General features: G+C 38.0%; 1 protein-coding gene across 2 annotated transcripts in view; it reads right to left on the reverse strand.

Annotated features, from left to right (window-relative positions):
- Nucleotides 1–342: 342 nt before the first annotated feature.
- HIF1A (hypoxia inducible factor 1 subunit alpha) overlaps nucleotides 343–22,125 on the reverse strand; it is a 33,483-nt gene continuing 11,700 nt past the window's right edge. For both annotated transcript variants that reach the window (XM_035551108.1, XM_035551109.1), the window contains exons 2-15: nucleotides 19,171–19,361; nucleotides 18,218–18,363; nucleotides 18,033–18,117; nucleotides 15,070–15,182; nucleotides 13,756–13,958; nucleotides 12,296–12,402; nucleotides 11,995–12,142; nucleotides 10,981–11,201; nucleotides 10,516–10,796; nucleotides 9,857–9,979; nucleotides 9,229–9,623; nucleotides 8,277–8,385; nucleotides 5,442–5,568; nucleotides 343–5,294 (exon numbers count right to left, since the gene is read on the reverse strand). In XM_035551108.1, coding sequence (XP_035407001.1) covers nucleotides 5,143–5,294; nucleotides 5,442–5,568; nucleotides 8,277–8,385; nucleotides 9,229–9,623; nucleotides 9,857–9,979; nucleotides 10,516–10,796; nucleotides 10,981–11,201; nucleotides 11,995–12,142; nucleotides 12,296–12,402; nucleotides 13,756–13,958; nucleotides 15,070–15,182; nucleotides 18,033–18,117; nucleotides 18,218–18,363; nucleotides 19,171–19,361 — 2,401 coding nt within the window. In that variant the 3' untranslated portion in view covers nucleotides 343–5,142. The remainder of the gene's footprint in view (nucleotides 5,295–5,441; nucleotides 5,569–8,276; nucleotides 8,386–9,228; nucleotides 9,624–9,856; nucleotides 9,980–10,515; nucleotides 10,797–10,980; nucleotides 11,202–11,994; nucleotides 12,143–12,295; nucleotides 12,403–13,755; nucleotides 13,959–15,069; nucleotides 15,183–18,032; nucleotides 18,118–18,217; nucleotides 18,364–19,170; nucleotides 19,362–22,125) is intronic.

Raw genomic sequence — 22,125 nt, forward strand, 5'->3', positions numbered from 1 at the left:
CTGAGAGCCTATTCAATCCCTGGTGTCTGACTTGTTGAATTGTATGCCTAACCTCTTCTGTTCATGGATGTAGTCTATGTAATTTAGGTGGGATAACCACTGTGACCAAAGTAAATAGGATTTGGCTGTAAGGGCAAGACAATTTATAAATGCCATTGGAAAACAGACCACATGTATGCTTAGTATCAAAGTTTGTTGACTTCAGTAGCAGGCCGGTCACACCTCCAAACGTGCATGGAGTTCTAGCTGTGCTGCACAGTGTCTAATTCTTTTTAAATTGTTTGCCATCTCCGTCTTTTAGAACAGGAATAACTGATGAACAGAAATCACAGATGTCACACATTAGAAACAAACCCTCTCTTTTATTGAATTTTATACTGTTACACAATCAAAAAGAAATACAATCACAAGTATGTCAAAATGTTTCAAGAGAAATATCAATTGCAATAGGTTGTACTTGGTTCCAGAAAAGAATTTCATTAAAATATACCACTTTTTCATGAGAGAATACTGCAATTATTCACAAAATCTACCATACTGTATAAATCCAGTAGCAAACTCTTAACCTTTTGGTAACTTGGCAAGCCTTGCTCAAGGTAAGCAGGGAAGCAGAAGGAAAAATGACAATGCATTTTTAGAATTTGGATCAAAATCACAATTCTCCAAACTGGAGCTTTCCAGGGAGTCAAGTGTCTGATCACTAACAGTACTTTTAATGAAAGCTGGATACTCAACTCTTGAGTTCCTATGAAAATACTGGCCTTCCTACAGAGTACTCCTGGCCTGTGAAATGTTTGTTTTCATGCTGGGTAATTGCAGTTTGAATAATCTGCATGAGTGCAGTGCCATCTGGGTGAGATGTGCGCGCTGTTCAGTAGCAGCTAATCAAAGGGGATGGGGGGGGAATAGACAACTGACCTCAGGCATAGCCTCTAGTGCCTGCTGCACAGCACCAGGGTGCTCCTGGCTCCCAGGGTCGTCAAAGGAAATGAGTCATTCAGCACTGTGACAAGGGACAAAGCCTGACAGCAGATTGTAGTGAACAGCCCACACTTCTGCCTTCAGCTAGCCTTGTTTAGCTGTTTAAAAAACTATTTAATTAAATAATTTTAAAATGCTATTAAATATGCACTGGTTTAACCTGTAATAATTAGATATTTGATTCCTATAGCTTTAGTTCATTGCAAGCATGTACAGCTTTATTTGTTCTTTCTGGCCTCAGTCTGTGACTTTAAAGTAATTCATAATTACTTGCGTACATAGTTACTTTGTGCGTACACAGGAATGGAAACTGATAATAGTAAATTGCTTTAATTTCGTTTTCCAAGATCAATATACAGTCCAAGCTATCTTACTACATGGGTGGAAGGTGTGGTTAAAAGTGTGCACTTTGGACTCCAGGCTACCCTTATGGAGTACAACATCTGCTGTCCAGCAGCTCAGGTGTAATAGTGACTTCTTGGGAGCTACAGCTGTAGTTAAGTATGACTACTTTCAGGTAAAGGACTGAATGTCATCATCGTAAGTCATCTGGTCAAAAAAGGCCTGTAGAGCTTTTAACAAAGCCATCAGTGTCCTTGACAAAGACATCAGTTAGAATCCATATGCAAAAAATAATTGATATGCCATGAGGAAGGCACGGTGTGACTACTGCTGCAGTCACAATAACCTACTGAAAGCTATCTTTGTTATGCTCAGCTTATGGGGAAGTGATAATTTACCATGTTTCATATGCAAAAGCAAATACTACATCCAGCTGCAGTTTCTTCTTTATTACTGGTGAAGAAGAAGTGCTCTAAGTAGCAAGTCAGCAAAGAACTTACTCAAAATTGCTAAGAAAACCTCTAGAAAGAAATGTATTCTTCCTCCAAAGAAGGGGTAGAATCTAAGACTATATAGTCTGATACTAAGGAAAAAAAAATAAAGCAGCTAAAAACTCTACTTCCCGATTTTGTAAACTTGCAGCAGTTTTTATAGCAAAGCTTAGACTAGGCCAGAGCAGTTACTGTTACTTTTCCATGCTTTCTTCAGCATTTCTACGAGCTGAGTACCTGTTCTCAGTAACTACAGCACATCACTCTTAGTCATAAAATTAATTTAGCCGTATCCTGGAAGCTAGAGCTTCCACAGGGGAAGCCCTAATAATGAATGAGGGAGTTAGGGGAAGAAGGGGAACATTTGTTACATCTATGTGTAACTTTACAAGCTAGTTCTCAGCTTGAGGCTTTTTCTTTTTAATCCTCCAAAGTGCAAACCACTACGGGTACTACACTTCAGTTACTCCTAGGATTACCTATTTCACTCACTTTTACAAAGCACCGTAAACAAAATGCTATGCCTCAGTTGTATGTATAATAGGAAATGTATGTGAGTGGGGAAGATTATTAGATGAGACGGTGCTCATTTAAGTCCCTGGCTGCTGTCATTAAGAACAGAAATGATTCCTGCTGGCTCATAACCATAGATCATGAGGGTCACTTAAATTTTCCTCCTCCTCGTAATATGGATTTTTCTCTCTGATAACTCGCTACCCTCTTTAAGTACATTAAAGAAGAACTCCAAAATAAGGAGTAAGTAACAGAACTACTTCAAATAGGACAACATAACATTTCTAGGGGGAGATGAAAAGACGGGTTAAAGCTTGCCAGAGAAGTAGGAAAAGGAGAACCCACTTGTACTTCTCACGTCTACAAGACTCTCCTATCTCACATCCTGCCAGCCCACGCAGAGCTAAGGATAGGGGTTGCCCCTGCCAGCTGCTGCCTAACTTTGCTATTACAACTTCTACTGCTGCTAGAGAAAGCAATGCTAGGGGAAGCGTGATGTCCTCAAGGCCTCACACAGCACACACACGCAGTAGTTCTACTGCTTTTATCCAAAGAGCTTTGTAAGCTTTGCGTACGAAAGCTTTATTACAAATCTTTAATACTGAGTATTAGGTGCGTATATTCAAATTGTTCTCTCTGCACAGATCTTGAGCTCTAGCTTAGTGTACCTACATGCTTTCCTCTCTCTATGCAACTTCTACTCAAACTAAGAAGTATGCAACCATATTCTGCTACCAGTGCTTTACCTTTCTCTAAGTCAGTAGCTAGTAGTCTCCATGTAGTTTCATTAGCCCAGCTGTGTCAGTTTGAAAAGTTCTTTTGCTTCAGTGAAACTGTAACAGTGATTTTTAAAAGACAGGTTAAGCTTATGCACAGTTATATCGATTTCAAAATACTCTAGACGAGTTCAGTGAAACCAGTTTCCAAAATAAAAACAACAAATTTTGTGACACTCCACATTTGATTTCTTACATTGAGATATGCTTCTTAAAATAGTTACGTATGTATGAATGTACAGAATATCTTGACCCTATTTACACATTACAAGGTTGTATCAGTAGTATCATGTTTTATGACAGTGACATAAGTCACCTAGTCAAAGTTACCAAGTCAACAGCACAAGAAACTAGAACAACCTTTATCATAGAGTACCAGCTTCATTTTTCATCACGCAGTTTTGCGATTTAAAACAAATCATCTTCAGTTGATCACTTGTGAATTTTACATTTCCTGCTTTCCAGTGTTACCTTGATAATGCTTCCAGAGACAAGCCTTTAAGCTGTTCACGAGGAAGAATCCTTCCACTCTGAAATAACACACATGCTGTCTTTGCACTTTCAAGTTTGCTAACTGGTGTGATAACATTAAAAAATTTAACGTCTTTGGCCGGCAGTAGTACAACACTGTCTAGGAGACTTTAGTACTGAATAGGCTCAAATAATTAAGGTGGAGATGTTATGATCAAAGCAAGGAAGCAGTGATTTCCAATGAACTCTAAGTTAAAAAGGGGACACGGATGAACGATAACCACTAACAAAAATATAAATTATCTCATTTTTCTCAGATAACACACTCCCCAAGGGGGCCTGGTCCACATATAGTTTATTGATGTAAGAAAACAATACAGTTAGTGTTAGATCCAACCACAAGGAGCAAAAGAATGAGTGAATGAAGTTTTTGTACAGTACATATAGGAAAATAAGATGTTTGTGACAACTATATATTTCTAAATAAAAAGGCTTCTAAATATATTCAAGTTACTGAAATCTACATGAAAACATATGGATGTTAATAGCAACAAGGTGCGTGAAACCAAAACATCAAAATATTGAGCAACTCAATGATGTACTAGATAAAACTCTGCTAACAATGCAAGATGTTTTACAATCTGCTTGAAATATCACCTATACCACACAGGGTAAGCTGAACATTTAAATTTAAGATCATACACAATATTAGCATTAACTTCAACAACTACAGGCAGGGAATTTTTTTTTTTAAGCTGGCAAAGTGACTACTTTAAGAACATCAAACTCTCTCTCTAAATTGAGAATGTACCCAAATAAAATGCTGCTAGCCCTTCCCAGATAAAAACCTTTCCCTTTGACTAAACACACTCATTTAAGTCAAAAGCGTAAGACAGCATTTAAGAACAATTTATATTACAACATGACTAAAATAATGACATAATCCAGGTTTAAACATGATTTCATAGGCAAACAAAAGATTCTTCTTAAAAACTAGTTTTTATAAACACAGAATATATTGCATGAGGAACTGCTGGTATTTTTTAAGAAAATATATTGTGCGATTGTGGCTACAATGCACTGCTGCAAAGCATTGTTGTTTCTTATAAAAATTATTAAAATAAAAAACTCGCTTGAACATAAACAGTAAGAGAGCACAAGTCTTCCAGCTACCTATGAAGAGCAGGATGGAAGTATTGCCAGTTGTTCCTGTGTTGACATTTTACTAACGATAAATTTTGGTGACCAACTCCCCAGCCAAAAATAAATATATTTTTTAAAATCAGGTGCATATTTCTAAGCTGCTATTGCAAGTGTGTTTTAAATGTAATGGACTTAAAAGTGTATGTACCAAAGAATTATAAAAATGCACTATAGTTTGAGTTACTGTTACATAAAGAACGTATTAAAAAGACTGTCAAAATAAGTAGAAAGGGGATCAAAACTGAACTAACTGAATTAGTGCAGTACTGTAGCCAGGCTTCTAAAATCAGATATAGAAAATATAAATAGACTGCTTTAGGTGATGATTCACCAGTGTCCAAAAAAGGAACAAGTATTGTGAAAGCTCAGTTAACTTGATCCAGAGCTCTGAGCAGTTCTTCCCCCTGTAGCAGGTTTCTGTTGCCTTGTATGGGAGCATTTACTTCACAATCATAACTTGTGAGTTGGGGTAGTCCACTTTCATCCATCGACTGCCCTAGAAGTTTACTTGCTATGTCTACAGAGGAAGGGGAAGGAAAAAAGTGCGCTTTATTCACTTTCCTCCAAAACTGTTCATAAACGAGACAAGTTTGGTAATGTTCTTGTCACTGTTCTCTTCCACGCAGCCCCCCCATCCTCTACATATTTTAAAAAAGATACTAACCAGTTGATAGTAGAATGATTGTCTTTTGCTCCACTCCATTATGACCAGTTGTTTTGCATGCCTTTACACGTTTCCAAGCAAGCGCTGCATTTCCTCCACGGTCACCTGTCTGCTGGAATAAAGACCCCTAGAAAGAAGTAAAACAAAACTTCTTTATTGAATGCTGTATCCTTCTAGCCTTCCACATCCCTTTTCCAAACCAGCAGTTCCTGCCACTGATTACCAATGTAGGCATCATTACAATTTAAAGGGGACTTCATTCAGAACTTAGGGAAAATGTGTTTCCAAAGTACACTGGCCTTGAAGATTATTTAGAAGAAAACAGGATCAGATTTCAAGATCTCCCTTACACAAAACAATTACTAAATCCTGGTTATCACCAGCTACCATGCTCGCTATTAGCGTGGACTTGTACACACACCCACACCCATTTAATTACCACTGCTCTTGGGTGAGTAAGCATCAGGTTTTCACTGAAGTTGCTAATGGTTTTCTGCACTGGAATTAACAGCGTGGACAGGAGATTCAGGAACAGTGGCTGGTTGATTTTATCTAAATTTAAGATGTAAATTCTGCTTGCACTCCAGTTATTGCCACCAACCCATCTGATCCAAGTTTTGAGGGGAATGCAGTCCCAAGCCTTTCTATTGCAGATACAGCACCTTAACATAAGTCTTTTGGCAGCAGCATACCAGGTATGGAGATCAGAAAGGTTTTAAGAGCTCCATGTAACTAGCACAAGTAAGAAAAAGCCACCACTGAAACAGAAGATGGGATGGAAGGAGAAGCCCATTTTAGTAACAAGTTTGCTAGCAACAGTGGCTGAATCAGCAAAGCTGAGTCTTGTTAGTAGTAGTGACTTGCAAAAGAAGAAAAAGTATTTCAGAATGCTGCCATTATCCTGAACATTCAAAATAGCAAAGGACATGATTTCAGGTTATAAAACACACATGCAAGTCAAAAAGACAGTTGTATAATAGAAGTTAAACAACTCAGAAGCTGCATTTCATAGTAAGGTAAGTCACCTACATTGTTCCTGGTTTATTTTTTTAAACTGTGAATGCAATACAGCCCTCCATATCAAGACAGATGTAACTCACATTTTTCCCCTTTAATGATTTGGATCATTATTTCATAATCTTATTATAACACATTTTGCCCTTGTCTAGTTCTCCTGTTTTCTAAAAACAAACTAAAGTAGTATTGTCTTTGCTTATTTTCATTCCTGGAAGTCATGGCAAGTTTTTGCACAATCCCAGTTCATCATGTAATACAAGCCTGGATTTAATCTAATTTTTGTCTTATGCATGTGTAAGGCCTAGTTCATAAACTCAAATCCATTTTGGAGAAAGAAGCCAGATGACAAAAGTACTTGACTGTAGTAATGTCTGTAAGACCCAGCTACATGGAAAAAAAATCAGCTTCTGACTGTGCAGAAACCTTCAAAATACAACAGTTTTGTCACATACAGGAAAAAAAAGGGTTTAGCAGAGGATGAAATTTGAACCTATAAGCATTAAAAAGGCACTAAATACAATAGTGTATGTCCATTATAGTAGCCAATATAAAACTGCTTGTGTTCTGCTATTTTAAAATATCTATCAGCAACACTGTATCACAGCCATAGCACCACTGCATGAGAAAAAGGCAATGAGAAGCAATAAAATTTTTAGCAGAGCTGTGAATTCTTAAAGAGCCACTGGCAGCAACAGAACAACATGCATGAAAATTGCAAAGCATTTAACAAATAAGGACAATGGCATCAGTATGTTGCTTGCTTTTTAATAAAGTCTGCTAGGCTCATAGAAAAAATGGATGTATGAATACTTTCTCAGCTCTCACAGAAGAGGCCAATGGTAAGGCAATACACAGTGACTTGTCGCATTCCCAAATCAGAATGCTAACTCAGGAATAGTTCATAATTCAGAGGAAAAACAACCCTGCACTGTAAGACATGATGGATGACTACATTTAGGAGATGGATCACTAGAGGAAGAAAGAATCTCAAAGGCTACAAGGCAGTAGAGGAACTAAGATCTAACCACTTAAAAACTTGAGAGAAGTGGGAATTTGCAATGAAAGCAAGAGGAGAGATGCAGTACATCGCAAAGCCCAAGGTCTCAAAATACTAAGAAATGACAGTAAGTGTCAAAGATCTTAGAGATAAAATACCCTTACAGAAGGCAACAAGCTTAATAGCCCCAGTTAAGTGACAGAAGTCTAAGAATACCTAAAAAGTTTATTTTTGAATAGCTTAGACTATGATGAGGTACTTGCTATCACATGCTAAAACTAGAGAGAGAGTGCATGAAATGAAAGTGGTAGTAATGTAAGTTTGCCAGATTGTAAAAATTCTATTTATTCCCTTATAGATCAGATGGTATTGTTATCTGACCAAATTAAAAAGAAGAAAGCAACCTCAGACTCAATGGAGAAATGATAGGAAGAAGCGTAAGAACACTGTCCAGAACTCACAAATATGAAAACTGAGTTTGAAACCAGAAACAAATGACAGAGTAAATGACAATTTTGCCTTACATTTGTGCATATTCTACTGATGAAGCATGCCTCCTTGCATATATGTTCACAAATGAGCATCTTCTACCTAATCTAGAAATGTGCTTGGGTACAGAGGGCACTTCTGAAACAACTGACAGTAAGAGAACTAAAAAACAGTATCTGCACATACGAGGGAATTTCATGCCCAAACAATCATCTCTGATCCCAAGAGTCCATTGCATACCAACAGCTAAACTCACGAGTCTGCACTGAAGCCTCGATTCAGAAATTGCAAGGTTAAAAGTGAATATTTTAAAATGGTAAAACAAAACTCACAATTCCAACTGCCTGAAAAAGTGAACCATCATGTTCCATTTTTCGTTTTCTCTGAGCATTATGCAAAGCTAGCATCTTTGGATTTAGTTCTTCATCCATTGCAGTAGATCTAAGAAAAATTGATTCAGGCTGTTAAGACGTTTCTACTATCCTCAAGCCATTTTTTTTTGTGGACACTTATATACAATATGACAAAACTGAATTTATGAACTATACTACTTTTCTTTTGTAACTGACTCATTTCAACAATTATTGTCTATGAGCATAGAAATTGTTAGCATTTAATCTTGCTGTGAAGCTCAGAATGAGTTTTAGCAAAAAAAATAAGTCTGTAGGAAAAAAAAACAAAGCATAAAAGTTCAGCAATTCATTTTCTACAGGAAGGAGGGAGGGAAGGGTGAGGAAAGTGAGTATTTCTATGTACAGATAAAGGTTCTGTGTATCAAAGGTCTGACATTCTGATTTTGTAGAGTTTTCTATCATAAAAATGTGCTACGTATGCCATCATCTGTCATTATGAATTATAGCTACTTTTAAAAGTAATACATGTAGCACAGAGACTGTAGATGCCTCTTACCTCTTAAGAAGTGGACAAAAAAATATCAGAAATATTGTGTGGGTATAACTACCTCTAAATTGCCTACTGCATTCTTTTTAAATGGTTGCATGCCAGATAAAAAAGCAGAATAAACTTATGAACACAGTTGGCATATAGTAGCTGCTTATTACAAGAGATGTTTATGTAAGAGCTACTGCAGAAAAGCTGCTGAGAAATTAACTTTAGGGAAGATTAGCATATCAAAAAATACAGTATGAAGTGTCCGGATTTCAACATATCAATATCTACTTTGAAGTAGAACACTGAATACAACACACACCAGGTGCAGTATTTAAAAGCACTTTGTATCTAATTTCTTGAACTCCTTGAAAGTGAGCTTCATTTTTAAAATACCTTTTATTCACAGTGACTGTTAGCAAACTGGGTGTTCCTGGACAAGATTTTTCTGTCTGATCCAATGTTCCTTTTCCTGTTCTGATTGGAGACGCAGTTCGACTCCTGTTCCCACTGTAAGGTGACGCTGGGGCACTACTCGTGTCACTGATGATGTGGACAGGAGATGAAGGAACAATTAGCGTCTTCACATCATCCACACGTTCTGCCACTGGTTTTATTTCATCAGCAGTAGTCGATGGTGTCTGAGTCTGCTGAAATATGGTAATAGTGGCTGCGTTTTGGGAGCCGGAAGAACTGCTTTCCAGTGGAGATAGCTGATCAAAGGAGCGTAGCTGGAAGTCATCATCCATTGGGATGTAAGGAGCCAACATCTCCAAGTCTAAATCTGTTTCCTGGAAAACGAAAGAGGTAAAACTTACAAATAGGTCAGAACATCTCAGCTCTGACTTCATGGCTCCTTTAAGTCTCTTCTTTTTACCAAATCCTTAGAATAATTATTTAGAATTTATTTTAATAACATGTTCCATAAACAAAAAATGAGGTCCCTGAAAGCATTCTAAGAAAATGAGAAGCACATTGAGAATAAGTATTAAGATGATACAGATTTCAAGATAATGTACATTACCTGAGTAGAGAATGGATTTTTTGCTTCTGTATCTATTGCAAAGAGTTTCTCCACTAATTCCAGTTTGAATTCATTAGCCATATCATTATCCACATCAAAGCAATAGTCATTTGGACTACTGGGCTGTGAAAACATTTTGAATGCAGTTTTAAGTTTCTGTCATTATTTTATGTTGTATCTACAGATGGCCTTAAAAGTGTATGAATGTAAAAACTAATTCCAACCTGTAGTTGCACAAAACTAAAATGGGAAAGGAAAACATTTACTTTTATCTGTATACATTTAAATTCACCCCATTTGGGAAGCACATGATTAGTTGGAACCCAGAAGTAGCCTTTGCAAGTAAATTATTGCAACTAATTTGCTGTTTGCAGGAGTCAACTCTGACTCATCCTTTCTAGGAAGACCAATCCCAAGCTTTTCTTCTTTCTGTCACATGTACTACTGCATGCATTTGCAAGACTCACTTCCATGAAGATGTAATTCTGCCTATGAAAATTTATCTGTTTCCTCAGAGCATGGTATGAGCTTAACTAAGTCACAACCTAGAAATAATTTTAAAATTCATGCCTTGGCTGCATCTTTAACTAGATTTGCTCTACAAGCCCCAGCACAGCACATACATGTTAGTGACAGCATATCCAAATTACGCAACTAACCTCAGGTGAACTTTGGCTGGTACTTGCATCAGAAGGGCTGGTTGGCTGCTCTTGCACCTGAGGCATGGTAAAAGAAAGTTCGAGTGTCTCTGTGTTTGGCTCCAGCTTTGATACAACTTCTCTATTGAGTGCAGGATCAGCATTGCTACGAAGTGGCTTTGTAGTTTCAGAGGCAGGCAGTGGGGACATTGCCATATTTATATTCTGCAATTTCTCACTGGATGAGGGGAGCATTACATCGTTATACAAAGGAACTTCATCACATTGTTGTTCATCAGACTCTATAAAAATTAAAAGAGACCATCAACCTAAGTAACAATACTGAGCGTGTCTACGGACCTCATTAAATTTCAATAGTGACTGAAATATCACTAGGCAGTGATACTCAGAGGTTCTTTTCTGAAGTTTACTGTAAAACACTAGCTTTACTAACTAGCATGCTCTCCAATTTAAACACACACCCACCATTGCTGCTGAAATCTAGAGAGATAATTGTGTCTCCAGCAGCTGGAGCCAGCACAGTTAAAGCATCTGGTTCCTGTTTAAGTTTCTCAAAAAGGTTGTTCGTATCATCCAGGTCATCTTTGCTGAATATTTTGGTCATTTTCATATCTGGAGACTCCACTGGTTTCAGCATACACTCGGTTTGTCCAAGGGAAAAAATCAAGTCCTTCTGAACAATACCACTGCCAGACAGAAAGGAAGATGATTATTAAAAAACAACTAATGCACAGCTAAAATTCAGCCTTAATGGTTTGTAAGTTGCAAGTGATTAGAAGCTAACAAAAAAATATTTCCTCAAATGCAATATACAAAGCAACCACTAATTCTGGTGCCATAAAAAGGTAACAAGTAAATAGACATACTTTTCAGAAAGCATCAAAAAAGAAAAACAAAGTTACAGATTTCCATAAAAAACTTTTGTTTTAAACAAATGTACCACATGTTGATAGACTGACAGTAGTACGTTTACTAAAATTTTGAAAAACTTAGGACTACTCTACAGTTGCAGAAAAATAGTTAACAAGTCTGCTTTAAGATGAAGGTTTCAGTTAAAGGAATCCTAAGGAAGATAAATAGGATTGAGATACCATTATTGCTGCTCTGACTGCATCTCTAAGAATGATTAGTGAAATAAATTGCTCCAGACTGTGTACAAAGATTAAATAAATGTATAGAATGCACATAAATTCTCAGATGTTTCCATCATGATAAAACGCAGAAGAGATTGGTCCTGTACTCATTTGCCTGTAGAGATCTTCCAACTGGCATCACTAGATCAAAGAAGTGGCTTTTGTATTTATTTGTTTTTAAATACAATTGCTAATCCTTTGACTAGCAGTGTTTTAAGTAAAAATCTAATTGGCAAGGAAAATAGCAACATCACAGCACATTGAACAGGGGAGAAAAAAGCAGGGCCATCAGAATGTAAGCCTTCAAAGAAATTGTGTCAAAAATGGCAATGTCCACTCAACTTACCTCAACACATAGTTCACACATACTATGCACTGTGGCTGAGAATTCTTAGTGTTGTATATAACAGTTGCTTGAGTTTCGACCCAGACGTAGCCACCTTGTTTAGCAAGCATTCTGTACTGTCCTGTTGTCACCTGCCCTTTCGTGAACACTAAAAAAAAAAAAAAGGACATCGGCTTTAACCACAGGCAGGAAAAAGAAGTCAGTTTTCAAGGTAAGTATTCTCTGCAGATTCATATCCACAGTTAAAAGAAAACCCTTGTTATTTTGTTGTTTTCCCCCGGTGCTGTATCTTTTCACTTACTGTCATGGTGTGTTTTGGTCAGATGATCAGAATCCAGCGCATGGTAGTACTCATAGATGGAACGACCCAGGAGTTCCTCTGGCTCATATCCCATCAACTCTGTAATTCTTTAAGACAAGGGAGAAGTTGCTAAGTAGAAGCAGACACTGAGCAGTGGAAATAGTAGAGCACATGGATGCTTGCAGATCTACAGAGTTCTTAAGAATCTCTCCCATATACATTAGCAGCAATGGTGGTTTAGTGTGAGTTCATTTTGAAGTGCTTTTTTTTTTAATGCTTATTTAAAAGAGAAGTTTCAGCAGGCATAGGATTTCACTTCTCACTGAATATGTATTATTCATGTCCCGTGATAGACAGGATCAAGTAAATCCCTGCTCTCTAGTCTTTTTTTTTTTTTGCTTAAAGATAGACAAGCTACTTGTGAATGAGAATATACAGCTTACACAAATATGAGAACATAATAAAATTATAAAGATATGCTTTAACAGTTTTAACCATGCTGCTAGGACAAATTAGCAATCAGATTTATTCTTCCCACTGTCAACAAAGGAAACAGTATTTTCTTCAGCCCCTAGAGGGCAGTGCTAACTAGAAGAAAGAATTTATTTGGCCCTTTTCTTTGCCCTATTTTACGCACACAATGTGACCAAATAAGTACCTTTCTATGTGATACCACAAATCCAAGGAAGGTGAAGGTATTGCAGAGGTCAGAAAATAACCTGCACTAACATACCTTTGTATCTAACTACAGCAACTAATTAAGAAATTAATTTCTGGTATAAATGAAAGGGAAGTCTTAGCAAGCAGTAACAAATAACACCCAACTGAAAAAACCTTAGGCCAATGATTTCTTTCACTTCTGTTTTTCAAATTGGTCAAGCTGAAGTTTCCAGAGAATAGTAAGAGCAGTATGTATTAGACTGCATCTGTGATTTCCAACAGAATACAAAATTTCAATTTCAATGGTAGATGTTATTGCATTAAAAGTACAGAGCTTTTTTTTTTTTTTCCTTGACTGGAGCAACCAGACGCTGATCTCCTGAGGAAAGGGTGGGGAAGGTGTTGCAAGGAAATGTGCTTGACAAGTACTATCTATACATGCACTCTTTTCGGTCATCTACAAGGATCTTAAAATCCTTCCCATCTTTTTCAGTGTCCAGAAGAGTTCTCATTTCAATTTAATTGTTGCCACAATACTAAAGGCCAGTTTGAACAGGCAGTGGAATTATTCTCAAGTTATAACTCTACACCTTCTTTAAAGTTAAGAATTGGGCTTTTACATAAGACATCCTGATCAGTTAGTAAAACCCAAAGCATCCCACCAACAACTCCATTTTACAGAAAAATCAGGTTATGCTTTTACATAGTCTCACTCCCCAAGTCCTACATCAGCCAACACATGTACAACCCCTTCAAATCCTTCAAACGAGCACAGCTATTACACACAAAATATAGATTACCTTTCATCACAATAGGAAAATTTCATATCGAGACTGTGACGACTGAGGAACGTTTTACTGTCCAGTGGGACTTCAATGTTGGATGGGTGAGGAATAGGTTCACATATCAACACCAAGCACGTCATGGGAGGCTTCTTGTAGCCACAGTGAGTTTGATTACTGCATGTGTCGTACACACGGATGTGCCCAGTGCAGTGCAGTACCTGTGGGACAGTTACATTTAAAAAGAGACCAGGTTGTTTTCTGTCAGACCACACAGACTGCATTTCCCTTGGCACCCAGAGGGAGTTCTCCCCTCCCCACCTCTCTACGCTGTGTTATCAACAGCAGGAACCCAGCAGTCCTTTCCGTCTGATTGTTAAAATACAGCCAGGTCTCTTCCTCATGCTGCGCAGGCTGCCGTCAGTACGCTGGCTGCCAACTCCTTCCTCTCTGGTGTTTGCAGAAGCAATGCTAGAAGTTTCTGCTTTTCTGTCTGTTGTTGTTCTTTTAAAGTTACATTAATTGCACTGGTAAGCAATTACTTCAGCAAAAGGCATCCTGCTATGTCAACTTGAAAGCTATGGTAATAGTAGCAGCCTCCATTTTAGATGTTAGGAGAAATCAAGTGTGTTCTTCAAAAGATGAGCAGCTTTGCATTTTCTGTCCCCCCCCCCTTCTGTTTTTTTTTTTTTTAAAAAAAGACATACTGAAGTAGAAATTGTTTACATACAGCAGCAAAGAGGAACAAGAAACAAGTTGTCTGATCAAGTTAAAAAGAATATTTTGAGCTGTAATGCCACTTCATACAGTAAAAGGTTACATTTTTTCCACAGGAGAAAATGCATTCATTTCAGAGTTACCAGACTGGACTCTTTTTATTCTGATTACTACAAAAGGGATAGCCAGCAACTTCAGAAAGAACAACATACAAGTCCTTCCGAGAGACCTCAATGTCATATTTACAATGCCAAATCAAAAGGAATCAGGTATCAGTGTAAGTGGTGTCAAGTATATTTTCTCAGAGGAGGAGGCTTTACACAAACGTTTAGTAATTGTAATTTCTAATAAGTGAACAACCTCTAATTTAAAATGGAGAATTAATTTAAAGGCTTTTGAAAAACTAATTTTAAAACATTGTTTCAGTTACATCCCGATGCACTCAGCATTAAAATTCAGCATATTGAAGCACAATCATCAGATTAGTTAAGTACTTACTGAAACTCCAGCTCAAGTTACATGAAGGGAAAATGTTGAAATACAGCAAGTTATGCAAGTTATGACATCAGAAAAGGAAGCTGCCAACCTATGCAAGTATTCCTTTGTATTCATTACCTTCCACGTAGCAGACTTTATATTCACTGTTCTTCCCCTGCTAGTCAGTGTACACTTCATTCTGAGAAAAAAGCTGCGCTCCGTGTTTTGTTCTTTGCCCTTTTTCACAGGACCTAGCAAAAGTAAATAGTAAACCAATTCTTAAACTCTTGGAGCATCTTCCGAACGTATTCAAAAAACTAAAAAAACCCACAACTCAAAAACCCGTGTTATAGAACTGTGGAAAAAGGCTAATAAAACTAGAAGCACTTTTGATTAATAAAGCTTTTCAGAATGAGTTTTGCTGTGAGGTAGGCAAAAAAAAATGAACTTTCAATGTTTTAAGATCAGTCTCATATTTGTAGCCAACTCCACACTGCCAGATTTCAGGAAAAAGGCAGGGAGAGACTGAGAATTTAATATATTTTAAAGTTGCAATAGGGGACAAGAGAAGCATATACAGAATGAGAAGTACTTTAAGCTGGTTTGCATTAAAACAGATCAGTAATTCACTGCAGGGAGGTCCACATATGTTTTGGGCCCATTCCTCTTCAGGACTGCAGTATTTTAAGTTTTTTTAATTCAGAATTAAGCGTTAATTAATGTTTAAATGCATCCGAGTTTTTCCACAGACATTTATGCTCTTAAGAGTAAACAGGGACCAAGTTTTTAAACACACTTATTAGCATTCTTGAAAGAAGTCAAGACAACCTGATAGAAATTAATATCCGTGGTACTAGTTTTTCAGTCTTACTTGCTAGCAGCAGGCTCTAAATTAAGTTTTTGCCTTTATAGAGGAGAACCTTTCAAAGTCAATTACTAGCTAGGCTACTCAAAAAAGCAAAGCCTATTTTGGGCACAGAAAACACAAACTGATGCTATCAGGAGAGCTGCAAGCAGCTCGCTGTGCATGGACGGAGGCAACAAAGCACCTAGGAAAAAGAGCAGTGGAAAACAGTGAGCTTGCAGAGGGCTACTAAAGGGTGAGGCCCAAATCGTGGCAGTGTGGAAGTTCAGAACACGTAAGCTTACTTCTGATACAAGCTTCTATAATAGTTTGCCCATCCTCCACAGGCAGCAGTTGCGATGAAGTTCTTCGTGGTGGTTTGCACTACCAGCTTGATAAAATGCATCAGAAAACAGTAAAGCCACTACGCTGCTTTATCTACCGCTTCCAGCAGATGCAAAGACTAATGGAGACAAGCCTACTCTATGCCACATCATAACACCCTCAGTAAAGGGGGAAAAAATAATAATAATGCAGAGTTCAGAGAAACAGCCTTATTTCATTCAGTATGTTTTTAAAAGAGCTAAACCAATCTAGAGGTTCATAACTGAAAATCATGCAATGTTTTGGCACAAAGTCCTGATGCTTAAGGCTCTGCTTTGAGCAGCAGCTGTAAAAGAGGGAGCAACTTTCTCAATGTCCAGTGCTGAATCAGACTTATTTTTAAAGTCACCAGCTTTGAAAGTAAAAAAGCAATCTTCTAAAATCAGAATGCTGTTCAGTTTCTGCCAATCACAGCTGTTTTCATTTGCACCTGCACAATCCCAAAGAGGAGTGTTTAATACTCAAATCGCAATAATTCCACTGATGTAAGAGGTGCAGTAGCTGCAACCTGGGAATAATAATAAATATAAAAATGTACTATTATTACTGTAATTTAGACTTTTGTCTGCCAACTTCATTTGCGAAACAGATTTAGTAATAATGTTTTCCAGACATCATATGCCAGTCTGGTCAATTTAGACATGCGAGAGTTGGTTTGCATGAAACTCACTCACACTATGTTAAGAACATGCTTCTGCAACTACACCAGCTTTTGCACTGCTTTAGTGACTTTTTCCCCCTCCAAATACATCAGTGTATTCCAAGAGGGAAATGTCTAATTTAGCCTTAAAAGTACACTTCAGCATTAGGGGCAGAGAAGTTTAGAAAATGCTTACAAAGTCAAAGTCAGGGCCCTTAACACAATGATACTGTATCTGGTCGCTTCCACTGAATTAAATACAATTACAGCGATACAAGAAAGCAGAGGTCAGTCCTAATGACGTGGTAATTTATGACCATCTAGATTCAAAGACTATATAACCCTCTTGTTTGATGGAACAGGAATTAGAGAGGTCCAATTTTAGATTTATAACAACTGAGTACAGCAGATTTGTTTGGAGACATGCACGTTGCCAAGTCTTTAGAGTCATTAACAAACCTTTAGAAGACTTAAAGGCAGTAATTCATGGGCATTTGTTAAATCCCAAAGTGTAGAGCATATGTGAATATGGTGTTCTATTCCCTTCCATGGAGAAAGGAAAAGTCTGAAATCTGTGAAAAGATACCAATTTCATGCACCAATTAAAAGGTGCGGTGAAGCATAAATCCCGAAGCCCAGAACTAACAGTTGCTTTTGGGGGCTTTCCAAGTGTTCTTTTTAATTCTTATCAAAGCAAAGAGCATCTGATATCCCTAAGACCACTACCCAATTAGTTTTTCTGTTTCCTAAATATACCATCATCTCTGCATACTAAATGTACCACCACAGATTTCTGGAAGAAACCATTTGCTTTTAAGTTGTCTTGAAAAGACAAGCTGAGACCAAGACAAACGTACCAACTTCACTTCTCCATACACTTCTGTAGCAATCACTTAAGATCATTCTCACTCAACCTACCCCTAAATTCATTCAGTCCTGTAGGCATGCTAATTCTTTCAACCCTCAGTAATTCTGTTCAAGTTTTTGTTGTTTTTTTTTTTTTAACCTTAAAAGTGTACTAATAAAGTCTTACGTATCCTCAATTAGAATATTTCCAAAACATTCTTCCTATTTCTGTTTTTAGTATCTCTGAAAATGACTTACTTTGAGATCTACGCAGCAAAGCGTACTAGTTTGTTCTCTCAATTCCTTTACCTGGCAGATATCCAACTGTACTAATGCCAATAGGAACTATCCATAAGTAAATTAAATAGATTGTTTTTTCATTCTCACCATTTCTGTGCGTAAGCATTTCTCTCAGCTCTTCATGGTCACATGGATGAGTGAAATCAAATACACTGTGCCCTGTCAACTCGAACTGCAAAAGTAAGAGGTATACAGGTGTCTAACTTTATACACACAGAAGCGTAACAACTTTTACAGAATTGGAGCAGTCTTAGGAAATGTCAATATTTCACCTGAGTGAGTCCCATACACTTGTTCACATTTTCAGACATGTAAATCATGTCCCCATCTTCAGAGAGAACCATGACAAATCCATCAAGAGCTTTCAAGTAGAAACAGTTCAGTTCCTTCTCCATTTTGGCTTCTGTCTCCAGCTCACCTATAAGGACCCACACGTTTATATTAAAGTAAGCATCAATCATTCTTCGCTTACTATCAGGAATGACTTCTGGCACCAGTCTGCAAGGAACCAATCTTGCAGGACTGTTCAAAAGTAGTATAATTTACTTAAATAAGTGATCAATTAAATTCAAGGTCTACCATGGGTCAGAGAAAATCAAAGTGACATTTAACATCTGTGCTTTGATACATGCACCAAAAAACCTTCCACCTTAAGGAAAGTCTAGTCAGCAAAAATACTACCATTTGCCTCAAGAAGACCTTACAAAATTTTCTCAGGGGCTTCCTAGGAGACATTTCAGAGTACGTCTAACAAAACTACTCCTCCATATGGTGTAGGTAGGCATAGATGAGTACAAGTAACTAGTACAGCATCAGTGGCAGATGTACCCTCAGTTAACTTCACTTTCAGTAGAATACGAATCACAAAAATTCCTTCCAATTTACACTAAAGAGAAGCACATACAGCGAGCTACGTCAGCCCTACACCAACCTTCTACAGTTTAGTAAAGCACTTAATTCCCTAGGGTAAAAAAAAAAAAAAGGGGGGGGGGGGGTTAAATGAAAGAAGTTAACTCTGGGAGAAGGGTCAGAACAGAAAGGAACAAAGTCCATTAAATTAAACAGTGGCCATATTTTCTTGTGCCATCTTTTTGCTGAAAGGTTTTCTACCTTTCCATATGAAGGATGAATTATTTTTCAACTGCTGATAGGTTTTAGAAATACCTCCTTCCTCAACATATCTCCAGCCCCTTTTCCAGATCCTGTTGACAATTTATCTGCTTACCAGCATCCAGCAGCTTCCTCATGCGCAAGTAGCTGATGGTCAACCTCATGATGGAGGCCTTGTCAAGGTGGGCGCTCACCGTGTGCGGAAGAGGCAGCTGATGAGCAAGTTCGTAGAATACTTCTGACTCCTTGCTTCTTCGGCATCGAGCTGCGTCTCTCGATTTTTCTTTCCTGCGCTCAGAACTAATCCTATATAAACAAAGTTTGGGGTTAATATGAAAACTACAAAATTCTCTTGAGTTCAATTTGAAGCTGTCTAAGCTGCCCAGGAGCCAATTAACCAGTTATTGAAGTTGAATAATTTAAAACCTCAATTTATAAATTTAAATGTAATTCTGTATATACAGCTCTGCAGCAATCGGGCTCTGACAGAATTAGATTCAAAACCACAAAATCTTCCAGCAGAAGGAATCAGTTCTTCAAACAGACATCTACAAACTCAAAACGGTTCTTGCAGTCCTTGTCTCACACTTCGACTCTGCCTCTCCAGCCTCCAAAACCTCTCTCGTCCTGGTCCTTAACCCCTGAAGTCCACCCGAAATACCACAGTTTAAGTTATTTCTAGTCTGATGCTCGGGTAGTATCATTTACACTCTCCAAGTTCTTCCTCTTACCATCCCATCCCTCACATGCTAAAGCTGTCATTCATCCTTACGGAGCCTGCCGAACAGGTCAGTTAAGCAAGCCTACCCATACAGCATGAGGTGTCCTGCTTTGCAAGTGCTTCAAGAAGTCCCCTTCCCACTTCTTCCTCCAGCACAGCCCCTTGCACTGCCTCTGTTAAGCTCGCCTCCCCCAGCACGCATCAAGTCAGTGACAGCTCGCTAAGAGCAGGCACGGACACAGCTGTGCTCCCCAGCCATAATCCCAATAACCCTCCCTTTTCCAGGTGCCCACATCAGTGGAAAATAACTGCACTGAAATGTGCTTTTACTTTTAAATGGACTATGGAAAGTAGTACCATATGGTTTTGCATCTTTCCTTTTTTTTTTTTTAATATATACACACATATGTATGTGTCTTTCAAAGGCATCCCATCTTCTTACGTACAACTGAGATGCAAAACGCAGCTGTACTGATCTGTAGGATCCCCCTTTTTCCATTTATTCCAATGCAAGTTGTACAATAAATAACACGCCCATAAACACTGCTTTTATAATTCAAAGCACATGAATGTTACCATAAAGAGACCAAGCATCACTAGTTGAAGACGACAGAAGATAAACCTTTGTTATACTGTATTGTATTTGCTACCAACAGTTTAGGAAATACTTTTTTCTCATTTCTTAAAAGGCAAGCAGTAGCATTGCCAATTTCTCATTGCTAAGTTTGTGAAAAAAAATCTTTTTAATTAGCACATTGTCTTGCGAGAGGTACCACAAATGACAGAGGAAAGTGATTCACTGGCTGATAATACCCGGGCAATAACGAACAGGTTCAATGTAAGCAGTTAAATACACGTATAAATAACGTGCTGCTCGCAACAGCCAAAAAACCTGCTTCGTTTGTGCACGAGCATCCAAGTGACCACACTATTGGTGTATATAAGACCGACCTTAGAAGCATGAATGCCTTGAAATATTAAAGCAGCTTTTTAAAGACTTGTTTTAAAGACAAAGTGAACCATCAGAATTTCTTCTACGATTACCTTAATTTTTTCCAACTTCGGAAAACTGTAAGACATCCCATCTGTCTCTACCCCACCATGCCTGTCTTCTACCCCTTTGGCACTGCCAACAGCAGGAAGCGTTAAAAGCTTTATTTTCAGAATCCTACATTTTATAATAGGTAAGGATGTGATTATGTTACCTCCTTTGTGGCAGAATCAGACTGCTAGGTCACAAAAGCAGCACTTCTTTGTCATGAGAAACATTAATATATCAAAATAACAGTAACGGAGGCTTTCTGATAACTAACTTAGGGGCATATTAGTAAATAAAACCCTGATATGCAATAAGTCAATTAGTTACTGTGACTATTAGCTTGTGTTCCTCAGAAAGGTGGCATAAAATAGCTGATGATCTCTCTTATTGCAGATTTCTTTCCATTCAGTCTCAACCGGAAGGCAGATATTCCTGCTCCAGAAATGGCATCTTGGTCTGAGAAGCTTGAGGATCCCAACGTACAGGTGTACTCTAAATGTCACTACTAGCAGCCCAAAATGGACAGGCTGAGGCAAACTGAATACTGAATGGACAATACTGAAAAAATATTCTGTTTTTTTAACCTGATTAAATATTTCTTACTGAAATCAGGCCTCAAGTATCTTCTCTCTTGGAGGAAAACTAAGGGTGGAGGTGAAAAACCATTCCCAATTCTTTGTCCTTTTTCTGGACCACAGATCTCACCGCTGACAAAAGGTAAAACAAGTAATTATGCTGCCTTAGACAGCTTCACCTTTTTACTTCTGCTTTTCCCCTTGTTAGCTACTCATTCCAGATCCCTTCACCTGTGAAAAATCCACTCTACTACAGAAAGGCAAGGGAGAATTACTTGAGGTAATTGATTTCCATCTGCCTGGCTGCCAGAGCCTTACTACGGCTTCCTTTTAAACTGCAGACAGCACTTTTATGTAAAAAACGAAAAAAAAAATGCAAAGAGCTGCTCACCTCACCAAGTTCTCCCTTCCTCTTACATTTTGTTCATGAAAGCTCCATGTTCTTGAAAATATTTCAGCCAGTTTCTAGATTTTGTTTGGTTTTAGCACACTCGACAGCAGACTTCGACAGAAAAAGTGAGAACTTTTGGCCAAAAGTGGGGCCACTGAATTATTAATTACCTGCTGAAATACTGCTCAAATCAAGCTCATAGCGCCGCTGTTAAAAATTAATCCCAGAGCAAGAGAATTGGGTGCCGCCTGCTGGAGCTCTGCCCAGTGTTACAATGGGCGAAACTCACGTAAAGCCAAAATATTAGTACCAAGAGCTGGCGTCCAAGTGGCAGACTCAGGTCT

Source organism: Cygnus atratus, chromosome 5 (assembly GCF_013377495.2).
Source record: "Cygnus atratus isolate AKBS03 ecotype Queensland, Australia chromosome 5, CAtr_DNAZoo_HiC_assembly, whole genome shotgun sequence".
Taxonomy (NCBI): domain Eukaryota; kingdom Metazoa; phylum Chordata; class Aves; order Anseriformes; family Anatidae; genus Cygnus; species Cygnus atratus.